Raw genomic sequence first — 21,898 nt, 5'->3', positions numbered from 1 at the left:
CCTTCCTTCCTTCCTTCCTTCCTTCCTTCCTCTACCAAAGAGTTGAGCAAAAGAATCCCATATCTGAAACTCAGCTTAATGGGCCTCTCCCTCCCCAAACACATTTCTTTAGAAGGCCGTAATGTCGGCCATAAAGCCTTGCAGTTGGGTTAATTGGTTCGATTTTGGCTCAGGGAAACAACCCAGAGACATTTTGTACCGCGTTTCTCCCAGGGAACTTACGTTTCCATCGTCCCTCCCTCCCCTCCCAGTTCACAGGGGGGTCCCTTGCCCCCTCCCTGCCAGCCCCGGCCTGTGCCCATTGCGCTCACAGCCCTCCCCTCCGTGCACAATCAAGACGGGAAAGTATAACGCATCCTGGTAGCACGGGGGGCTCTCCAACGGCTCCGTGTCGATGTTGCTGCCCACGTGGCTCCCACTCAGGCTCCGGAGAATCCCCCCGCACCGCCGGGCGCCGCTCAGCGAGAAGCGGCTGCAGCTGAACGGTAACCGGGCGTAGAGGGCCCGGGTGCCCCGCGAGGGCAAGGAGTTGCTGCTGACAGTCCGGCGACAGCGTTGGCAGCTGCGGAGGTACGCTGCGCCCGCCACCGTAGTGGTGTCCATCAACACGGCTTCAGAGTAGCTGGGCACCAGCTGCTGGTTGGAACGGATGTGCCATTCCAGTTCGGTCATGTCCACCGTGTTGACGCGTGAGATTCGCCGCCCGTAAGTCCCCGCGGCATCCAGCGGGCTGGGCCCGTCATCCGCTCCAAAGAGTTTCTCCACGTGATAATGGACGTTGGCCGTACGGTATTCGGACAAGACTCTCAGCGGCCAGGATAGCAGGAGGAAAGAGGCCAACCAGAAGACACTCCGGCGCGTGTACCAGGGTGGCCGCCCCGGATCTGGGAAGACTAACATGTGTTCCTTAAAGTCCACGTTTTTGAGGTGCATCCCTTCGCGGGCCTCCATGTAGTCGTCCAAGCCCTCGTTCTCGCCAAAGAACCGAGCCCTTTGAGTCAGATACGCGGCTTCCGCTTCCCCCGAGGCGAAACTGAAGCATTTCGTAAACCGGAGTTTGGTCACGGGGTAATCCGAGAGTCCTAACAACTCCTTGGAGACGTCCTTCACCCCGTGGCCCGAGTAGTCGAACTCCGTCTCCGAGACGTGCGTGTTGACCCGCTCGTGGTAAACCTGGGTGGTCGTATAAGCGTCCCCGTTGCGGTAACGGGTGACTTGCCTCGTACGTCGGATATAGTGGTAGCTGACGGCCTTCCACCAGATGCAAGGCGTGGCCTGTTGCATGCGCTGGACTTTGTCGTAGACGCTCGCCGTGTCTACCCGATATTGCATCTGCCCCTTGGCGAACCGGTGCCAGCATTCCACCAAGTACACCACGTACAACATGCCCAAGAAGGCCAGCGGGATGTAGATGTATCCGTTGGAGCACGGACTGTCATGATACACCAGCGACGCCCCTCGATAGGAGCTGTCGTAGTTCAGGCGGGTCACCGTCGAGAGACGGCACCAGGCCATGACGCCGAAGCAGCCGAACATCAGGAGGGTGAGCACCAGACATTTCCAATGGGACTCCCGGCACAGTGAACTGCTCAGAGACTGTTTGAGAGGACGTTGCTGCAACAGATCGAGGGAGAGAAAGGGAAGGAGAAGAGAGTAGGGTAAGACGAACCGGTTACAGACCTGCCCTTTCCCACAAAGACCTGAGATCACACCCCCACCCCCACTGCCAAACCAGTACAGGTAGTCCTCAACGTACGACCGCCAATTTAGGTTGAGAAATTTGTTAAGCCCCATTTTACAACTTTTCTCCCACCCCCCCACCCCGCAACTTTTGTTAAGTGAATCGCCGCGCGTGTTAAGTGAGTCACCTGGAGGTTAAGGGAATCGGGTTTCCCCGTCGACTGTGCTTTTCGGAAGGCCGCAAAAAGGGGGGGGGAAATCACGTGACCCAGGGATACCGCGACCGTCATAAATGCGAGTCAGTGGTTACCAGCATCCGAATGTAAATCTCGTGGCCCGGGGAGGGTGGGGGCGGGGAGAGGAGGCTGCGTTGTTCGCAAGGGTTTAAAAAAACGGTCCCTTTTTTTTCAGGGCCGTTGTCACTTCGAACGGTCACTAAACGAACGGTGGTAAGTCGAGGACTACCTGTTAACCTTAATTCCATTTCACGGTTGCCCCCCCCACCCGTGTTTCTAACACAGAGGACAAAAAAAACCCCACAAAAAACAGCAAGCCAAACTGAACTCTTGCCACTTTCTTCGGCCTTTCAGTATTCCCGGATCACAGCAGGCGGGAGTGAGGGGTGGGGAGCCCCTGACTTAACAACCAGTTTGGGGTTGAAATGCCAGACACCCTGCAATTGTGCTTTCAGACACACATCGCGCCGTTCGCACTGGGGGCGTGGAGTCCAGACGCTAAGGCGGTCACATTTTAGGGATATAAACAGGACGTTGAAGCCAGACAAAATAAGGCTCTGCGGCGGCGTCTGTTTCCCATGGAAGCCGAAAGGCCCTCCCGAGGAAGCCTACAGCTCTCTGGTCTGCCAGGATAGACTGCTTCTGCATAGGGAGGTTCCATTTCGCTGGGACCACCTGCCATATAACGTATCTAGCCGTAAACAAGCTTGAGTGAAAAGGTTAGGAACATGCTGTATTTAACTGCCAGGAAGTAGAGAGAAGAAGAGAGAGACACAAAGCGAGAAAAAGAAGCGGAGAAAGAGAGAGACAGAAAGAAAAGTAAGAGAGAAAGAGCGATAAAGAGAAAGAGGGTGAAAGAGAGACAGATAAAAAGAGAATGAGAGAGAGAGAGAGAGAGAAAAGTGGGGAAAGGAAAGAGAAGAAGAGAGATAAAACAGAAAGAAGGGAAAAAAGAGAGAGAGTGAGACAAAGAAACAGAGACAGAGAGAAAAGAAAGAGAGAAAGAGAGAGAAAGAGAAAGAGGGTGAAAGAGAGAGACAGATAAAAAGAAAAGGAGAGAAAGAGGAAAAGGAAGGAGAAAAGAGATAAAAAGAAAGGAAAAGAGAGAGAGACACAGAAAGAAAGAGAAAGAGAGAAAGAGAGAAATAGAGAGAAAGAGAAAGAGGGTGAAAGAGAGAGACAGATAAAAAGAGAACAAGAAAGAGAGGAAAGAGGGAAAAGGAAGGGAGAAAAAGAGAGAAAACTGAAAGGAAAAGAGAGAGAGAAAGAGACGAAACAGAGAAAGAGACAGAGAGATAAGAGAGAAATAAAGAGAAAGAGAGTGAACGAGAGAGAGATAAAAGAGAGAGAGAGAAAGAGAGGGAAAAGAAAGGGAAAAAAGAAAGAGAGAAAAAAAGAAAGAGAGAATATCCAAGGGAATTCCAACTATTTAATTCCAACTCTTTGTTTGAGAATGCTTTTACTGTTTTATGTGGGGGTTTTTTTTATTAACCGTTTTTTGAATTTCAGGGTTATTTGGTTGAGCTAAACTACTCTAGAATCCGATCGAAGGAATAAAGAATAAAACAAACCAAACCAAACCAGGCCAGCTTCACGGTGGATCTGGCCCTAGGGGGTGGGGTGGTGGGGGTGGGGGTCAGCTGGAAAGGAGTTCCATCACTTACACACACACACACACACCCCTTCCATCATTGTTATTATTATTATTATTATTCCCCATGCCTTTCACGTCTCCCCAGAGGAGTTTCTGGCAAAGGCAATTTTTTGGGGACGCTGCCAACAGCAAATGGCTTTTAAGATGGGGGGTGGGTGGGTTATTTTTTTTTTTTTTAAAAAAGCGTGGGGGGTGGGTTTCCAATTTGACACCCTCTTCCTTTTCCTTTTGCCTTAATGCACTTCGAGGAAGAAGGCAAGGCAGCCCCAGATGCTGCGGTGGTCTTTCTCTCTCTCTCTCTCTATTTATTCACTGAACCGATCTTTTCCTAGCTGTGACATTTTTTGCCCATCAAAATCCCTGGAGGGGTGGGGGTGGATGGGAGGGGTGGGAAGTGTTTCTTAACCCAGCCAACTTCCAAGTTGCTTGGCTGCCAACGCCCCCTCCCCAATATCCTTCTTCCAAAGCTTGGCTCAGCCTTTTTTGTCCCAGGAAACTTCTCCTGGTTTCCAACCCGGGCCAAGAAGGGCTGGACTACAGCTCCCTTCATCCCCTGCCAGCCAGGCTGGCAGAAGGGCGCCTTGGCATAGTTGGGAGACCCCCTAGCCTTGTTCCTAAAAAGCTTTTTCGGGTCGAGGAGGGCTGGGGTGTGTGTTTAAAAAGGAAATATCCTTTGAGGTGTGTGTGTGTGTGTGTTTTTCCTGCAGGAAAATGCAGCTTTAAAAAACAGAACGTAAAAATTGCCAGATGGGGTGAAAAGAGAGGGGTGGGGGCGAATGCCAATCAGCATAGGAATTATTTCCAGTCCCCCCCCCCAAAAAAACCTCTTCCCGCCCCCCCCGGATCCTGCTGGCTTTCTTTCTTTCTTTTTTTGTTTTGTTCCTCCGCTGACACCGAGCTGGGGATCGCCCGTCGCCAAGAGCATCCAAGCGGAGAGAAAGAGGCGAAGGACGCGCGGCCGGGCGAACTGTGGTGCAATGCAGAACTTCACGCGTGCCCTCCCTTCCACGCGCACACACACACACTCGTACACACACCAGCCGGATCGCAAAACCCGCCGCTTGCCCTGCAGATCCCCTTCCTTCCTTTCCTTTTCTCTGGGTTCTCCCGAGAAAAGCGGGGGTGCCTCTTTTACGCACCCGCGGGCGCCCTCTTGCAAATAGAGGGACCCCCGTCTTGGGTGGGGGGAGGGCTCCCCCTCACAAGATGCCACCTTTCTCCTCCCCCTCCCCCTCCCCGCTGGACCCCCCCCTTCGCAGAAACCCAGGTTTATTTTTAACCCCCGTAGAGCTATTAATAATGCACAAAGGGACACGTGTTCCCTGCAGCAAAATCACTGTATTTTCTCCCCCTCCCCAGCTCACGCCCCGCCTCCCCCGTTAGGAAAAAATAAATAAAGGGGGGGGAAGGACCGAAAAGCAGAGGCCCGAACCCCGGCTTTCAAACCCCGAACCCACCCGCAAACCACCGGATTTTGGAGGCGCCGCTTGGAAAGGGGGACCCGTCTCCAAAGCGATGCGCTCAGGGCGCAGCGCAAAAGCGGTTCGGGTTTTGTTTTTTTGTTTTTAAAACCTGTCTTTCCTTCCTTCCTTTCGTTCCTCTTGGCTGCCTTTCTTTCTTTTCCTTCCTTTTCTTTTTATCCTTCCGTTCCTTCCTTTCTCTTCCTTCCTTTCCTCTCCTCTCCTTCCTTTCCCATCTCCCTTTTCCTTCCTTCCTTCCCTTCCTTTCCTTCCTTCCCTTTTTCTTCCTTCCTTCCTTCCTTCCTTTCCTCTCCTTCCTTTTCTTTTCTACCCTTCTCTTCCTTCCTTCCTTCCTTTCCTCTCCTCTCCTTCCTTTTCTTTTTATCCTTCCGTTCCTTCCTTCTCTCCCCTCCTTTTTCTCTTCTATCCTTCTTCCTTCCCTTCCCTTCCTTTCCCATCTCCCTTTTCCTTCCTCCTTCCCTTTCTCCCTTCTTCCTTTCTCTTCCTTCTTTCCGTTCTTCCCTGCCTTTCCTCCCCTCCCCCTTTCTTTCCCTTCTTTTTTCTTTTCCATCCCTTCCCCTTTCCTTTCCTTCCCCTTTTTTTCTTTCCTTCCCTTCCCTTCCCTTCCTTTCCTCTCCTTCCTTTTTCTTTTCTACCCTTCTCTTCCCTTCCTTTCCTTTCCTTTCCTCTCCTCTCCTTCCTTTTCTTTTTATCCTTCCGTTCCTTTCCTTCTCTCCCCCTCCTTTTTTCTCTTCTATCCTTCTTTCCTTCCCTTCCCTTCCTTTCCCATCTCCCTTTTCCTTCCTCCTTCCCTTTCTCCCTTCTTCCTTTTCTCTCCCCCTCCCCCGCTCTCCCCCACTCCCACCCACCCACGCAGGCTGGACTGCCACTTACCTCTTCCCGAGGGGGTCCCCCAGCCGGGGTGAGCGTGGGCAGCTCCCCCGCGCCCGGCTGCTGCCCGCCGTCTTCGGCCCCCACGCCTGGCATAGTTCACGCGTGGCGCCGCCAAGCAGGCGGCCCGGCCGCATCTTAGGCTCGGGCGTGGGGCTGGCCGACCCCGCAGCGGCTCCAGCTGTGCCGCCTCCCGCAGTCCCGGCAACGGGGCTGCATGGGAGACAGGCAATCACCCTTGGCGCGCCCTAGCCTGGCGCCCACCTGCCCGGACGCCCGTGGACTTTTGGCGGCGGGGGTAGTGGCAGCGGCGGCGGCGGCTCCGCCCTCCCTCCACGGCGGGGCTGGAAAGCACAAAGCCCGACGCCCCCCCAGCCCCGTTCCCGGTTGCCCTGGATGGTCCCGCAGCCACTTAAGGAAGATGCTCTTGGCGATGCTCCGCGGAGCGCTTCGTCGCCCTGCTTCGTCTGGCTCCTTTGCTCGCTTTCTTTCGGCCCCGATGACTCGGCAGGCAGGCAGGCAGAGGGAAGGCTGGGTCCCCACGTGTCCCTCCCTCCCCTTCTTCCCCTGCCCGCGCACGTCGGAATGCAAACCTGGGTCCAAAGAGAGAGGCTCTTTGTATGACGATTTTAACATCGTGAGATGAAAATAAAAAATATGTAATTGTTCTCTCGATAAAGGTAAAAGGTAAAGGTTCCCCTGGCGCATAAGGTGCTACTCGTTCCCGACTCTAGAGGGCGGTGCTCCTCTCCGTTTCAAAGCCGAAGAGCCAGCACTGTCCGTGGTCCTGTGGCCGGCATGACTTGAAGCCAAAGGCGCACGGAACGCTCTTCCCTTCCCACCAAAGGTGGTCCCTATTTTTTCTACTTGCATTTTTTTTAACCTGCTTTCGAACTGCTAGGTTGGCAGAAGCTGGGACAAGGAACGGGAGCTCACCCCGTGAGGCAGTGCTGGGGATTCGAACCGCTAAACTGCCGACCTTTCGATCCACAAGCTCAGTGTCTTAGCCCCTGAGGCACCGCATGCCTTATTATATTTGTAATAAGGTTAATTATACTAAGAGGCTAATTATAATTATAACAAGAGGCTAATAGTGAGCCTGACTAGTTGGCTCGGTGGCTAAGACCGTGAGCTTGTGGATCAGAAAGGAACCAGCTGTTCCACCGGTTCGAATCCTTAGTACAGATTGCATGAGCAGGGGGGTGGACTAGATGACCTCCAAGGTCCCTTCCAACTCTTGTTACTGTTACTGTTAGACTCGCCTTTCTGCCCCCCGCCCAACAGGGTTGTCTTAACGCATGAGCCTGATGGGCACTTGCCCATGGGCCCCACACTAAGCACCAATTTTGTGGGACGTGCCAATAAATGTATGTTTAATTTTATCGGCTGTTTACATATTTTTATTTTTGTGAGTAGTGGTCGGATCAATATATGTTTCATTTTATCGACCAATTATATTTTTAATTCCGGTGAGCAGTTGTAGTAGGGGCCCCCAATAGACTGCTTTGCCCAGGGCCCATAAAGTGTTAAGACAACCCTCCCCTCCGCCCCGAAGCAAAAGATGCCGTCGAAGCTTAAATTTCAAATCTTTATTGTCAGCGCACAACATATGTACAATGAGATTGGTTGAAGCTTGCAAAGAATAGAATTTTTTTTTTTTTTTAATTAGCCAAGTGTGACTGGACACACAAGGGATTTGTCTTGGTGCATATGCTCTCAGTGTACATAAATGAAAAGGGACAGATGCGTCTTGCCTGAAGAAACCTGGGTTTATATCAAACTAAGTTTGGCCGGTGCCTCTGAAATATGCGGGATTCCCCCCCCCCCCAATTCTCAAGAGCGAAAGGAGAGCGGGGGAGATCCACAAATTCCTGGATCATGGGATCAAAGCTAGCTAGCTGAATTCCTGCGGGATGTTTTAAAAAACCACCTTTCCGGCAACGTTCCATAGATGGCAATGTCGGGTTGTCAACAAACCTGGGTTTAGATTTGGGAACGGATTAATTAATTTAGGAGAAGGAGAACTGTTTACAACTTTGCTCCCAGAAGCACGAAGCTGTAAACACCAGCCTGAAGATGACGAATGAGACTTCGTTGAAACGTCCCCAAGACACTTCCAATTTTACGCAGGAGAAAACCTGAATAACTAAAGACCTACGTATGTATGTATGTATGTATATTCAGCCATTTTGAAAACAACTCAAACACTACAAAAAATAAATAAATAAATCCAGATTATGATTCCAAAACTGGAGTGGTGCCTAGAGGTAGAGCTCTCCCCTCACACAATCAGGAGGCTGTGAGTTCGATTCTAGGTAGAGGCAGATATTTCTCTCTCTCTCTCTGGGCACACTGAGAATATTATCTGCTGAAACAAAACTCCGCACCGGCGACAGGAAGGGCATCCGGCCAGTAAAACACTCCATTCAGTTGCCCAGACTCCACCTGGCATGGGATTATGGGGGTCATTAAAAGAAGGTGACGATTCCAAAATTGGCAACTTCAAGGCTCGTGTCCTTCAACTCCCAGAATTCCCTGGCTGGGGAATTCTGGGAGTTGAAGTCCACGAGTCTTAAAGTTGCCAAGCTTGGAGATACCTGGTTTTAAAACTGAGGCTTAGTCTTGCTGAACTACAACTCCCAGCACCGCTCGGTGATCGGCCATATTTCCTGGAGTTGTGGCTCAGCCAATCAGAGCGAGCCTCTGTAATTAAAAATTAAAAATAATTTAAAAAAAACACGGCCGACTCCCTGGATCCCAAAAAACACTTTTTTTTATTTTTTTGCATCCCGCCGCCTCTTTCTACCTGTCGCTCGCCCAGCAAGGCTAGCTAGACTACAACTCCCATCATCCCTTGCCCGCCTGCCTGCCTTTGCAATGGAAGCCTCGGCTGCCACTCAAGCTGCCGGGGAACGCCTTCCAACGTCGTTTTCCCCACCCACCCCCTCCCGCGCGTGCGCCGAACGGGGCTGAAGAAACGCCGACTCCGCCCCTTTGGAACCTCCGCGGGGGGCCGAAATGGATACATCCTCCGCCAATCAGAGCGCGGAGCCTGCGAAAGGATACAGCGGCAGCCAATGGGAGCGGCCGCTTTTTGGCCGCGCCGGCGCCTTTGAGGACGTGGCTATAGAACCTTTCTCTCTCTCTTTTTTTTTTGGATCTCTTCGCCAACTTCGCTGCTCTGGCTTATTTTTTTTTTATCTTTTAAATTTTATTTGTTTGATTAAGGATCCTGTGGATCGCGGGCGGTTGGAAGCGACTGAAGGGGGCGCCATGGCTTATCCCCCTGGATATGGGGGTCCAGGTAGGGGGGAAACGGGGAGGGGAGGGGAGCAGGCCGGGCGGATCCTCAATGGGGATCGAGTAGGTTAGAAGTGGGAAGCGGGTTTTTTTGGGGGGGGGGGCTCTTAGCCCGGGAGGAGATCCAGCATGAACTCCCCCCTCCCCGCCTGTTGCTTTTGAAGAGGGAGCCTTGAAATCGAGGCCCGTCCAGTCCAGTGGATCCCAGTGGATCCCAAGATCCTTCTGGATCCCCACATCCGTCTGGCAAAAGGGGAGCCAGCGGCCTCTTCCGGGGTGCATTTCTTTTTTATTGAATTGAACTCCGGGCTTTAAATCCAATCAACCCCGCCCACTTGAACCAGTTGGGGAATTAATTCGCCCCAATTTTTTTTGGGGGGGGCGTTTGTACCCCCAATTTTGGGGGCAGGGCTGTGTGTGGGGGATCCCTTTCGGGGTGGAGCCAAATTACATTTTGGGAAGTTTATTGGTGGTTTTCTAGGTGGCTGGGTGTTGCTTGGAGGACATTGCGGTGGCTTAGAAGCGGAATAAATAAAAAATAAAATAGGTTATTTAAATAAAGATGAAAATATTGGTGCTTTTTCTGCGTTTGTAAGGAGAGGCTGATGGGCACCTCATCAGTTGAAAAATAAAGAAAAACTTTAAAATAGATTTAGTAAATCACACAGACGCGTTCAGTCCTGTATCGAGTGCAAATCCTTGTTTGTATCCTATTATACCTAGTCCTTGATTTACAGCCGTTCCTTTTAGTGACCGCTTGAAGTTACTGAAAAAAGCAACTCGACCGTTTTTTTCACACTTAACGACCGTTGCAGGATCCCACCCGCGATTCACTGACTCGGGTTTATGACCGTGTCCTGAGATCATGGGATCACATTGGTGACCTTCTAGATTCGCTTAGCCACTGTGTTACCAACTTTAACGATTGCCGTGTTTCGCTTAGCAACCGTGGCAAGATAGGTCGTAAAACAGGGCAAAACTCACTTGGCAGATTTCTCACCTTAAGCAGCATCGCTTAAAGACTGTCTCGCTTAGCAGCGGAAATGTTGGGCTCAACGGTGGCCGTAAGTCGAGGGCTGGATGTACAGATGTATTCCGTCCTGTACCGAGTGCGAATTCTGAGTTGTATCCTGTTAATTGAGGGCTGTTGGCTACACCAGGGGTCTCCAACCTTGGCAACTTTAAGACTTGCGGACTTCAACTCCCAGAGTTCCTCAGCCAGCAAAGCTGGCTGAGGAACTCTGGGAGTTGAAGTCCGTAAGTCTTAAAGTTGCCAAGGTTAGAGATCCCTGGGCTACGTTGTTCCCTCCTACTTCTTCCTAATTTTTCTCCCCCCCCCCCACTTTACAGGCTCCAAACATAGGACCCGGATCCCCCCTGTACCACAATCTCCAGATGCCCCCCAACTTTTCGATGATACCAGCTCGGGCTACGGGCCGCCCCAGGCGGGATATCCTCCACCTGGGATCGATATGAGCTTCAACCAGATATTTGCTGACCCGGTTGCTAACGTTGCCATGGCTTATGGCTCGTCCATTGCATCCCAAGGGAAAGACATCGTCCATAAAGAGGTAAAGGAATAAAATTGAGAATTCTTTATTTAAAAAAAAAAATTGGGGAAGGGGAGAGAGAGAGAGAGAGAGGCACAATCATTACAGTGACCAACCGTCCTTTATTTTAGAAAGCGTTCCTTTAGATTTATAGAATATACTTTTCCAAATCTGGGCCTCTGTGGCTCAGACTGCTAAGACAGTCTGTTATTAACAGCAGCTGCCTGCAATTACTGCAGGTTCAAGTCCCACCAGGCCCAAGGTTGACTCAGCCTTCCATCCTTTATAAGGTGGGTAAAATGAGGACCCAGATTGTTGGGGGCAATAAGTTGACTTTGTATATAATATACAAATAGGATGAAGACTATTGCTTGACACAGTGTAAGCCGCCCTGAGTCTTCGGAGAAGGGCGGGATATAAATGCAAATAATAATAATAAAAAAATCTCCCTTTGGCCCTTTAGTTTGGTCCTTTCCCCATATTAGGTTTATAGAACATGGAATAACAGAAGTAATAATAGAAGACATGCAAATACATAGAAAACATAGACCATAGATGATAGATAGATAGATAGATAGATAGATAGATAGATAGATAGATAGATAGACAGACAGACAGACAGACAGACAGACAGACAGACAGACAGACAGACAATTAGATATAGATTAGAAAATAATAATAGAGAAGATAGATGATAAATACAAAGAGAGATATAGATTGATGATAGATGAATAGATGGATGGATAGATAGATGGATAGATAGATGATGGATGGATAGATGGATGGGTGGTTAGATGATAGACGGAGAGATGGGATAGATGGATGGATGGATGGATAGGTTGATAGATGGAGAGATGGATGGATGAATAGATAGATAGAAGACAGACAGACGAGGGATGAATGGATGGGTAGGTGGATAGATGATAGACTGATGGACGGATGGATGGATAGATAGATGATAGATGGAAAGATGGATGGAGAGATGATGGATGGATAGATAATAGATGGTTGGGTAGGTGGATAGATGATGAATAGATGGATGGATAGATGATGGATGGATAGATGATAGATGGGTGGGTGGGTAGGTAGATAGATGATAGATGGATAGATGATGAATAAATGGATGGATAGATAGATGATGGATGGATGGATGGGTGGATGGATGGGTGGATAGATGATAGACGAAGAGATGGGATGGATGGATGGATGGATAGGTTAGATGGAGAGATAGATGGATAGATAGATGAGTAGGTTGATAGATGGAGAGATGGATAGATAGAATAGATAGATAGATAGATAGATAGATTTTATTTATTTATTTATTATTTGAATTTATATACCGCCCTATCTCCCAAAAGACTCAGGGCGGTTCACAGGCATATAAAACATCAATATACAAATTAAAATAATCATTAAAAAACTTATTCTAATGCCCAAATTATTAAAATGGAAATATAAATAGATAGATAGATAGATGATGGATGGGTAGGGGTGGGGCGCATAGTATTATGGGCGTGGCCATGTGCACAACCCCCCCTCCCCCCGGCACACGATCGCAAAAAGGTTAGCTATCATTGCTCTAGGTGGATAACTGATCCCCTAGTGAGATGGGCGGCCTGTAAATTTGATAAATAAATCTGGTTTTTTTTCCCCCCTTGCAGATTCACAGATTTGTTTCTATCAACAAGCTTAAATACTTCTTTGCGGTGGACACCACCTATGTGATGAAGAAATTAGGTCTATTAATCTTCCCTTACGTGCACCAGGTAAAGAAAAAAAAAAAAGAACAGAATAGAATAACAGAGTTGGAAGGGACCTTGGAGGTCTTCTAGTCCAACCCCCTGCTGAGGCAGGAAAGCCTACACCACTTCGGACAAAGATTTGACAGTAGTGAAATTTGGTGCGGTTTTTTAAAAAAAAGAATTTCCATTGTTAAGCAAAACAGTCGATCGGCAATTTTTATTGTCATGGCGGTTAAGCGAATCGTGCGGTCCTTAAGCGAATCCAGCTTCCTCCATTGCTTTTATTGGAAGCAGGCTACTGGGAAGGCCACGAACGGTGATCATTTTGACCCTTTGGATGCTGCAGCTGTTTTTAAAGACATGGAGGTCGCCAAGCAACTAAGTTTTTATCACACATGACTAAGAATGCTGCGGTGGTCGTAAGTGCGAGGACCGGTTTTTCAGTGCTGTTATGTAATTCCGAATGTTCGCTAAATGAATTGTTATAAGTTGAGGACTATGTCTGTATAGGAGGCACCTGTCAGAAATCAAAGTGATCCACCTTTATTGCCGCGTTCGAGTCTCATCAGGTTCAACCAGCAAATACGTATTTATTCACTTAGCTCGGTTAACCTGGGGAACTCGTTGCCACCGGAAAGAGAAATCGGGAAAATAAACGCATCCGAGGAATCTGTTGGGAGCTAATCGGATATCTGAAGAAAGAAAGAAAAGATATTCAGGCTGAAAAGTTGAACTAAAAAACTCTTAGATATGATCAAAGTAAAATCCACACTCTTTTAGTTACAATTTTGAGAGTGAAAGAGGGGGACCTCAGACCCGAATTTCCAAGCGGGATTTGATTGCAAGAAACTATTGAAATGCAAATGCATAAATACTAATAATATATATATATATATTTTTGTAGAATTGGGAAGTTCGTTATCATCGCGATATTCCTCTGACTCCCCGCCAGGACATCAACGCTCCCGATCTTTATATTCCGAGTGAGTTGTTTTGTTTATTTTTTTAATTTAATTTAATTATATTATATTTTATTTATTCTGAGGCTGTCATAACTCTGAACGGTCATTAAAGGACCAGACATAAGTCACGAGCTATGAAGATATTTATTAGACTTTTGTGATTATTAGATTTATGTATTATATATTGAAGTTTATGAGTAATTTTTATTTTATTTTATTTTATTTTATTATATTATATTATTCTGAGGCTGTCATAACTCTGAATGGTCATTAAAGGACCATAAGTCGTAAGTCACAGGCGATGTTAATATTTATTAGACTTTTATGATTATTAGATTTATGTATTGAAGTATATGAGTAATATTTTTTTTTTTACATTTTGAGTTATTGTTTCTGGTTTTTTTTTAAGGCTATATACTCTGCAGTATTTTGAGTTGGGCAGTCTTCTTGAACCTAAATACATAAAATGGGTTTAATTTAGGAATCGGATTAAATCTCCTGGATTAATGGCATTTACCTGACAATCTTTTGCTAGTTCAGGTTTGGTTGGGAGGAATCTGATTTCTTTTTTAAAAATCTCGACTCGTTCAATGGGACAAAAAGTTACCCAAGGCACCATTTAATAAAGGGCTTTGGTTTTGTATTTTTAATTAATAAAAGTATCTGGCAAATCAAACTGATGGAATTGCTCTAAAAAAAAATCACAATATTGTAGTTCTTCTATTTAAACCAAAAAAAAAAAAAATTCTTCAACCTCCAAAATCTGCAGCCTTTTTTAAAATATATATTCTCCTTCACAGGTATGGCTTTTATTACGTATATTTTGCTGGCTGGAATGGCCCTCGGGATACAGAAGCGGTAATTTCCCAATTTTGCATCTTCATGGTAAACGGTGAAGGTTAGGTGTGGATTTGAGTTGTGGGTGCAGGATTTAAGGCTGGGCATAATGTAGAATTTGGCCGGGAACAGATTCCAGGAGGTCCTCGACTTACGACTGCAATCGAGCCCAAAATTTATGTCGCTAAGCGAGACAGTTGTGAAGTGGGTTTTACCCCGTTTTACGACCTTCCTTTCTCACCGTTAAGTAAATCCCTGCTTAGTGACAGGGTTGTGAAATGAATCAGCAACGATACGGACGTTGCTCGTCGGAAGGTCGCAAGAGGGGATTGCGGGACCCTGTCGTAAATATGAAGCAGTTGCCAAAACGTCTGGATTTGGATCATGGGAAACTTGACTGTATTGTTTTTTTTTTTTTTTTTTTTGTTCAAAAAGTTTTTATTAGTCAAAAAAGGTTTATACAAATACATATCAGGTATGGTAAATTTTCATTTTTCTTATCTAAAATAAGAATTTTACTCAAATTTTTTAACACATACAACAGCCATAAGGCAAGCAGGTGACACGAAGTAGCAAAGTTTGCAAATTTTAAATACGTAATAAAGAAGAGTCAAGAATAAACAGAATATCGTACAAAAGAGAATAAGGAAAACCAACACAATCCCAAATATCTTTATCACTTCCTAGTTTTGGATCTCAGAACTCTGGGTTCAGCCTGACCCAACTCCAGGGCCGCAACAGCGGCAGCCGCTTCAGCCCCATGATCTATAACCTCCCCTTCTTCAATTCCTGGGTCATCTGATTCCAGGAAGGCTTTGTGTTCCTCCACATAGGCCGTAGCCTCCGCAATTGTACTGATTTTTTTCGTAATGCCCTCCCGGAAAATCATCAATCCCTCTGGCATCAGCCATCTGAAGCCCACTCCTTCTGGTACAATTTGCTTGACAAAAATAATATTTCTTTCTTTTTCACGTACCTGTCTGGGAATCTGCCTCAGAATGGCTATCTCCCTGCCCCTGTAAATCAGTGCCCCACTCCTATGTTTTCTAAGAATTTCATCTCGTCTCTCTTCTCACAAATTTGACATGAACCTCTCTGGGAACTGCATGCGTGCGTGCATATTGCAATTAACTCTATAAACTCGATCCACATCCCAATTCATGAAATCAACACTTCTCCCAAGAAATTCTCCCAACAATTTAGTCACAACATCTCTCAAGTCTTCTTGGTCCACTTCTTCCAAATTTTGAAACCTAAGGAAATAAGACATTTTATCCATCTGTAGTCCAAGCACAGCATTGCCTGTCGTCTCCTCTCTTTTCTGCACTGCCCGCATTTCTACCTCAGACCTTCCACTTTCTGCTTGTTTTCTGCTGAGACTTGTTGAGTATCCTTTAAATCCTTTTGGATAGTCACAATTTCTTCTCTTATTTCCGTTTGGCCTCTTTGCAAATCATCCAGTTTCTTGTCCATATTGGATAACTTTTCCAGAATTCTCTCCATCTCTCCAGCAGTTGGTCTCTGACCTTTTGCCATTTGAAAAAAAGAATCAAAATCCTCAGGCAAGCACAGTATCCTTGTAATTTCCTCCGGATCCACCAGGGGCACTCACAGGAGCAACGAGTCCAGAGTACAGTTAGTCAACCAGGAAACCGAAGGAAGTGATGTCATCAAAATTCTCATAGTGAAGGCGGAAGCTGGACGCCACCACTGTTCCCCAGAAGGAGGGGCCTCAAACCTTCCCTCCTAAATTTCTCCATCACCTCTTCTCTCCAGAGCTCCACAAAACCGGTAATCTTCTTATTTTAAGTTCTCCTCTCTCCAGAATAACTCGTGCTCCTTCCAACCGCAGGGGAGAAAACCCCCGCACTCCGGAGCACTCCACTCACGTTTACCGATATTCCTTCCTTCTCCTCCTCAATTCTTCTCCGTGCCCTGTTCACCACCAGGCTGCTGCAGTTATAAATCCAATGCCCGGTGTCACGGGCACAGCGGCAAGCGGCGACCAAAATAATGGCCGCGGCCTGTGGCCTCCGAACCCCGCCAAGCCTAGGACGCGCCAGCATCGGTCCCCACAGTCCTGTATGTCGGCTGGGAGACCCCTGGCGAGCCGTCCGTACGGCAGGTGTCCTTTTCGGAACACCTGGCCCCTGAGGGCCTCGGCGGCGGCCGGATTCGGGCGCTGGAGGCAGGAGAAACCTTCCAGACGTCCGTTGCCGCTGGATACCGGAAGTCGTCTCTCTTGACTGTATTGTTGGTGTTTGCACAACCGTGTCGTCACATGCTGATGGTTGTGGGGTTGTCTCTTGCCGACGCTGTAGGCTCCCTTAAAAAGCTGGAAGCAGGAATTGGTCCCGGCAAAAAACCTCTTTTATTTACACGACTGTGAATTATGTTCATTCATAGTCAGCAAGGCTTGTCCAAACAGTTTTTCAAAGGAATATTTATCAACACAAACCTTATCTCGCTTGGAAGGCTGCCGTGTAACTTGTTTCCAAACGCAGTACAAGGCCAAACTTGGCACAGAGTCTCTTAGAGTCACGAACAGAACGTGACTCTAACGTTCTTGTTCTTGTTTCTTGTTGACTCTAACATTCTAAGGTGACTCTAACGTTCTTGTTTCCACTCTTGAAACGAACGAACGAATGAATTCGCTCCTCTTTTGTTTCCTTTGGGAGGGGCAATCACCTCCAAGGTGTGGCTTTACTCCCAAGTCGCCCCTGCTTTCTCAGTTGTTCTTGTCTTCTGGCAGTTCTGCGTATGCGCACATTGGGAACGGGCTCCAGCTGTTCCTCTGCCTCGCTGCTGTCTGTCTCCCTCTCTGCCTCCGACGCAAAGCCCTCATCCGAGCTTTCCCCAGCCCCCAGGACTGGCCCATGTTCCTCCCCAACCTCCTCACCATCTGACTCTGAAATCAGTTTCGCTGGCTGCCGGCGGGCCACAGCAGACGCCTGCTGGTTTATTGGAAACCAGACTGGGAATCGTTCAGGCTTCATTTTTTTTCTGCCAGGTTTTCCCCGGAGGTTCTCGGGATGTGCGCCAGCACGGCCTTTGTGTGGATGGTGATTGAAGTTCTTGCCCTTCTTCTGAGTCTCTACCTTGCTACGGTCCAAAGTGATCTGGGCACGTTTGACCTTCTGGCTTACTGCGGCTACAAATACGTTGGGTGAGTTGAGAAGGGCCTCCCTGTTTCCCAGAAGCCCCCACGGACCCAAGCTTCCTGAATTAGACTCTTGTTTCTAACCGGCAGCAAATTCCTGATTTAACGGACTAATTAGGAGAGAGAGTCCGTCAAATCCCAAAAGTACCTCTTGGCGGCAAGATGTTGTTGTGCCAAGAATGTCAACAGCGTTTCTTGCATATTGATGAGGACGTGAATATCGCAGAAATTAATTTTATTAAATTAAAAAAAAAAATTAAATTTACAATACAAGAAACCTGTCCGTTATTTCAGAAGGATTTGTCCGTTGAATCAGATGTCCGTTAAATAAAGGTTCTTGCTGTAATTTCCTTGCTGAAATTCCAACATTGGGAGAAATGCTCGTTCTTTGCTCTCGGGTGTAAATGTTAAGTCTTTCCCCATTTGTTATGATGTGTTAATCATGCACAGAAACATACACAATACTTCGTTTTTCCTCTCCAGGATGATCCTCACTGTGGTCGGTGGCTTAGTTTTTGGCCTCAACGGCTACTACATCACTCTGGCGTGGGCTTCCTGTTCTCTTATGTATTTCATGGTGAGTCCAGTCACATTCAGGGTGGTACCAATGACTTGGTGACTTTGGGGGGGGGCAGTCCTCCCCTCTCTCTCTCTCTCTCTCAGCCCGACCCACCTCACAGGGTTGTTGTGCAAGGGAAAGAGTAGGAGGAGGAAGGAAGTTTAGATGGGTTCATCACCTTGAGTTATTTAACAATCATAAAAGCCAGGTTAAAAACCAAAACAAAAGCAGAGACGGATTTCATATCCCATCCCTTTGGTGCATGGGAATTCCACGCTCAAGCCAGCCAGGCGCCGAGAGATGTAGTTGAGGAACCAGTGTGCCCATCTAAACATGCTTCTGGTGTTCGTCTGCCCACCCAGGTTCGTTCTTTACGTATGAAGATCCTCACTTCCGTGGTGCAAGACGGACTGAGCCGGACCACTGGCCGGGCGCAGATGTACGTCACGTTAGGCGCCGCTGCCTTCCAGCCGTTAGTTTTGTACTGGTTGACGGCCCAGTTGGTGCATTAAACGGAGGCGATGAGACTTTGGGGGCGCGGTTCCTCCTTTTTTCTGTTGTGGTTCACCCCCCTCCTCCCCCCCCAAATTTCACCACTCCCCTAGTTCTGTCTCTTCCTGTCCCCCAGCCCCTCCCCCAAAATTCCAACTTTCCCCGGCGAGGACAAGTGGCGGATCCAACCCCTTGGAAGAATGAAGCGAAAGGCAGCGGGTCATTCGCACTCGGGACTCGCCCAGGAGCAGCGGAGGCTGGCCAGCTGTCTTAAGTTGACGCTTGTCCACAATTCCGAAATCTGTGTGTCGTCCCTCCCCTCCCTTTTTTTTTTTTAAAAAAAAAAGTGGGGGTAAATTTGGGGGTCTTACTTGTAGAGTCAGTTCTGCTATTCGGGATTTACTTGAGTTGGTTGAGTTTTGATCCTTTTTTGGTTGCTCGAAGATGGGTGGACTTCAACTCCCAGCATTCCATGCTGACTGGGAGGACTTCTGGGAGTTGTAGTCCACCCATCGTCGAAGCGGCTTAAGGCTGAGAAGTACCAATCTAGAACGAACCCAATATTTTCCAATATTGCAATATTCAATATTCTTAGTTGCTTGAAGATGGGTGGACTTCAACTCCCAGCATTCCATGCTGACTGGGAGGAATTCTGGGAGTTGAAGTCCACCCATCTTCAAAGCATCTAAAGTTGAGAAGCACCAATCTAGAACAAATCCAATATTTTCCAATATTGCAATATTCAATATTCTTTAGTTGCTTGTAGATGGGTGGACTTCAACTCCCAGGATTCCCCAGCCAGCGTGCTTGAAAAATAGTTGGACTTCGAGTCCCAGCATTCCATGCTGGCTGAGGAATTCTGGGAGTTGTAGTCCACCCATCTTCCAAGCGTCTAAAGTGGAGAAGCACTGAAATCCAGTTTGGCTCGAAGCTGCCAGGAAGCGACAAAAGATGGAAAGATAAGAGAGGAAAAGAATTATTTTAAAATTTGAAGTGTTAAAAAGAGTTTTGAGTGGGGTGAGGAGGGAGAAAAGAATCCGTTTTTTGGTTCGGTTGTTTTTTTTTTTCTTTCTACGATCGCTTCCTTGAGAGATTTTGGGTTTTCTTGCAAGCATGATAAAAGTTTATAAAACTCTGCGATGGGCGGAACGAAATTCGTGAAGGTGTGTTCTGTATGTGTTTTGTTTTTACGACGTTTTCTCTGCAACGGCTGAATTTTTCCCCAGCAGCGTTCCCAAACAGGATTCCTGTTTTCCCCATGGTTGATCACCCGGGAAGGGATCTGAGTTCAGGTAGTCCTCGATTTACGGCCACCGTTGAACCCCAAAATTCCCGTCCTTAAGCGAGATGTGTGTTAAGTGAGTTTTGTCCCATTTTACGAAGCTTTCTGGCCACGGTTGTTAAGAGAAACGGTTTAAGTTAATCACACGGTTGTTAAAGTGAATCCGGCTTGCCCATTGACTCTGCTCGTCACAAAAGGGGATCGCGTGACTCTCCCCTTTATTTAGGACCGTTGTGATCATCCCAGGAAGCAAAATCGGTGGGCGAAGGGAATGGCCGCGTGATTCGCTTAACGGCCGCGTGATTCGCTTAACCACCTCAGCGAAAAGTGGTGAAATCCGGCACGATTCATTGAACGACTGCGTTGCCTGGCAACAAAAAAGTCCCGCTCCCAACTGCGGTCGTTCAAGTCGAGGACTTCCTGTAATCCTTCGAAGGTTTGAGGAATACACCTCTCCCCACATCCCCTGGCGCCAGGATGATGGGAGCCCTAGTCCAGTGATGGCTAACCTTTTTGCCGTCACGTGCCAAAAGCGGGGCGACCACCGGGAGGGGTGTGTGTGTCGTGCACGTGTGTGCCCACACCCATAATTCAATGCGCCCTGTGCTCCCCTGCTTTTGGCACACGATGGCATGGTGGGGCCGGGAAGGCCTGTTTTTCGCCCTCCTCAGGCTCCAGAGCCTTTCTAGGAGCTTGGGGAGGACGAAAATGGCCTTTCCCACCCTCCCGGAGACTGGAAATGGCTGTTTCCCAACTTCTGGTGGGCCCAGAAGGCCCCAAAATCTGCTGGCTGGCACGCACACTACAGCTGAGCTAGGGCGATGCTCACGTGCCCACAGATACGTTGGCACACGTGCTATAGGTTCGCCATCCCAGCCGTAGTCCCAAAGCAGCTGCAGGACACTGGATAGGCACTTACCAGAAATAGAACAGACATCCAGCGTGAGCAGGGGGTTGGGCTAGAAGACCTCCAAGGGCCCCTTCCAACTCTGTTATTCTAACCTTCTAATCTTACTCCTGCAGGGGGTTGGGCTGGATGACCTCCAAGGTCCTTTCCAACTCTTGTTACTAGGACAGGCTGAGATTATTGTTGGCAGCAGAGGGCAGCAGTCCTTACAATTTAAAAAATAATAATAATTAAAATAAACCAGGTTGAATTGCAGATTTGAGCCTTCACGGTACGTTGCTAAAGGGATGAAGCCTCTTCTTCGGGGACGTTGAATTGCGATAACATTTCCACAGAAAATGGAAATTTTTTTTAAAAAAAAGATTTGCTCCCGCCACCCGATCAACTCCGCATGCGGGGAGAGGAAGGGGTGGTGGATGAAAAGAAAAAAATAATTTCATTTTTTGCGAGCGAGGAGGGGGGCACCTCCGCAGGCATTTTTAACGAACATCAGCAAAAAAAAAAACACCACGAAAACACGGGGACACACAAAGGAAACCCAGACGTGTCTTTTCGCCGGATTTGGGAAACGGTGTTTCTTCCCAGGCGCACCCAAAATAATTTTCAATCATTTTTTTTTTTTTTGCTCCAGATTATCTTAATTTTTTTTTTTTAATTTGCATTTATATCCCGCCCTTCTCTGAAGACTCAGGGCGGCTTACACTATGTTAGCAATAGTCTTCATCCTATTTGTATATTTATATACAAAGTCAACTTATTGCCCCCAACAATCTGGGTCCTCATTTTACCTACCTTATAAAGGATGGAAGGCTGAGTCAACCTTGGGTCTGGTGGGACTTGAACCTGCAGTAATTGCAAGCAGCTGCTGTTAATAACAGACTGTCTTAGCAGTCTGAGCCACCAGAGGCCCCTAATGTCCTGTTTTGGGACACGAGTCAGTTTCTGCAACCCCGGGCCTTTTAAAATGGCTGACAATTTCAAATTTAGAAGGAGGTTGGTTTATTCTAATTCTTATTCTAGCCGGTCCTCGACGTGCAACCGCAATTGTGCCCTGACTTTCGGTTGCTAATGCCCCGTTGTGCGACCTGTCTTGCCGGGGTTGTTAAATGAACCTCTGTGGTTGTGAAGTTAGGGATGTGGTCGTTAAAGTGAATCGGGCTTTCCGCTTGTCGGAAGGTCGCAAAAA

The 21,898-nt window shown here is 47.8% G+C and overlaps 2 protein-coding genes across 2 annotated transcripts; one reads left to right on the top strand and one right to left on the bottom strand.

Annotated features, from left to right (window-relative positions):
• Positions 1–252: 252 nt before the first annotated feature.
• TMEM151A (transmembrane protein 151A) lies at positions 253–6,048 on the bottom strand. The gene is made up of 2 exons (XM_058160740.1): positions 5,925–6,048; positions 253–1,614 (listed from the first exon to the last, which is right to left on the bottom strand). Exons 1-2 carry the CDS (start codon positions 6,015–6,017, stop codon positions 253–255), a joined length of 1,455 nt encoding a protein of 484 aa, XP_058016723.1. The 5' UTR covers positions 6,018–6,048.
• A 2,989-nt stretch (positions 6,049–9,037) lies between these two features.
• YIF1A (Yip1 interacting factor homolog A, membrane trafficking protein) lies at positions 9,038–21,059 on the top strand. Its single transcript, XM_058159927.1, has 8 exons — positions 9,038–9,225; positions 10,572–10,792; positions 12,433–12,537; positions 13,418–13,496; positions 14,276–14,333; positions 17,323–17,478; positions 17,956–18,049; positions 18,394–21,059. Exons 1-8 carry the CDS (start codon positions 9,195–9,197, stop codon positions 18,541–18,543), a joined length of 894 nt encoding a protein of 297 aa, XP_058015910.1. The 5' UTR covers positions 9,038–9,194; the 3' UTR covers positions 18,544–21,059.
• The last annotated feature ends 839 nt before the right edge of the window (positions 21,060–21,898 follow it).

This window comes from Ahaetulla prasina, chromosome 17 (assembly GCF_028640845.1).
Source record: "Ahaetulla prasina isolate Xishuangbanna chromosome 17, ASM2864084v1, whole genome shotgun sequence".
Taxonomy (NCBI): Eukaryota; Metazoa; Chordata; class Lepidosauria; order Squamata; family Colubridae; genus Ahaetulla; species Ahaetulla prasina.
Note: the sequence above shows the minus strand (reverse complement) of the source record. Positions and strands in the feature narration are given on the sequence as shown.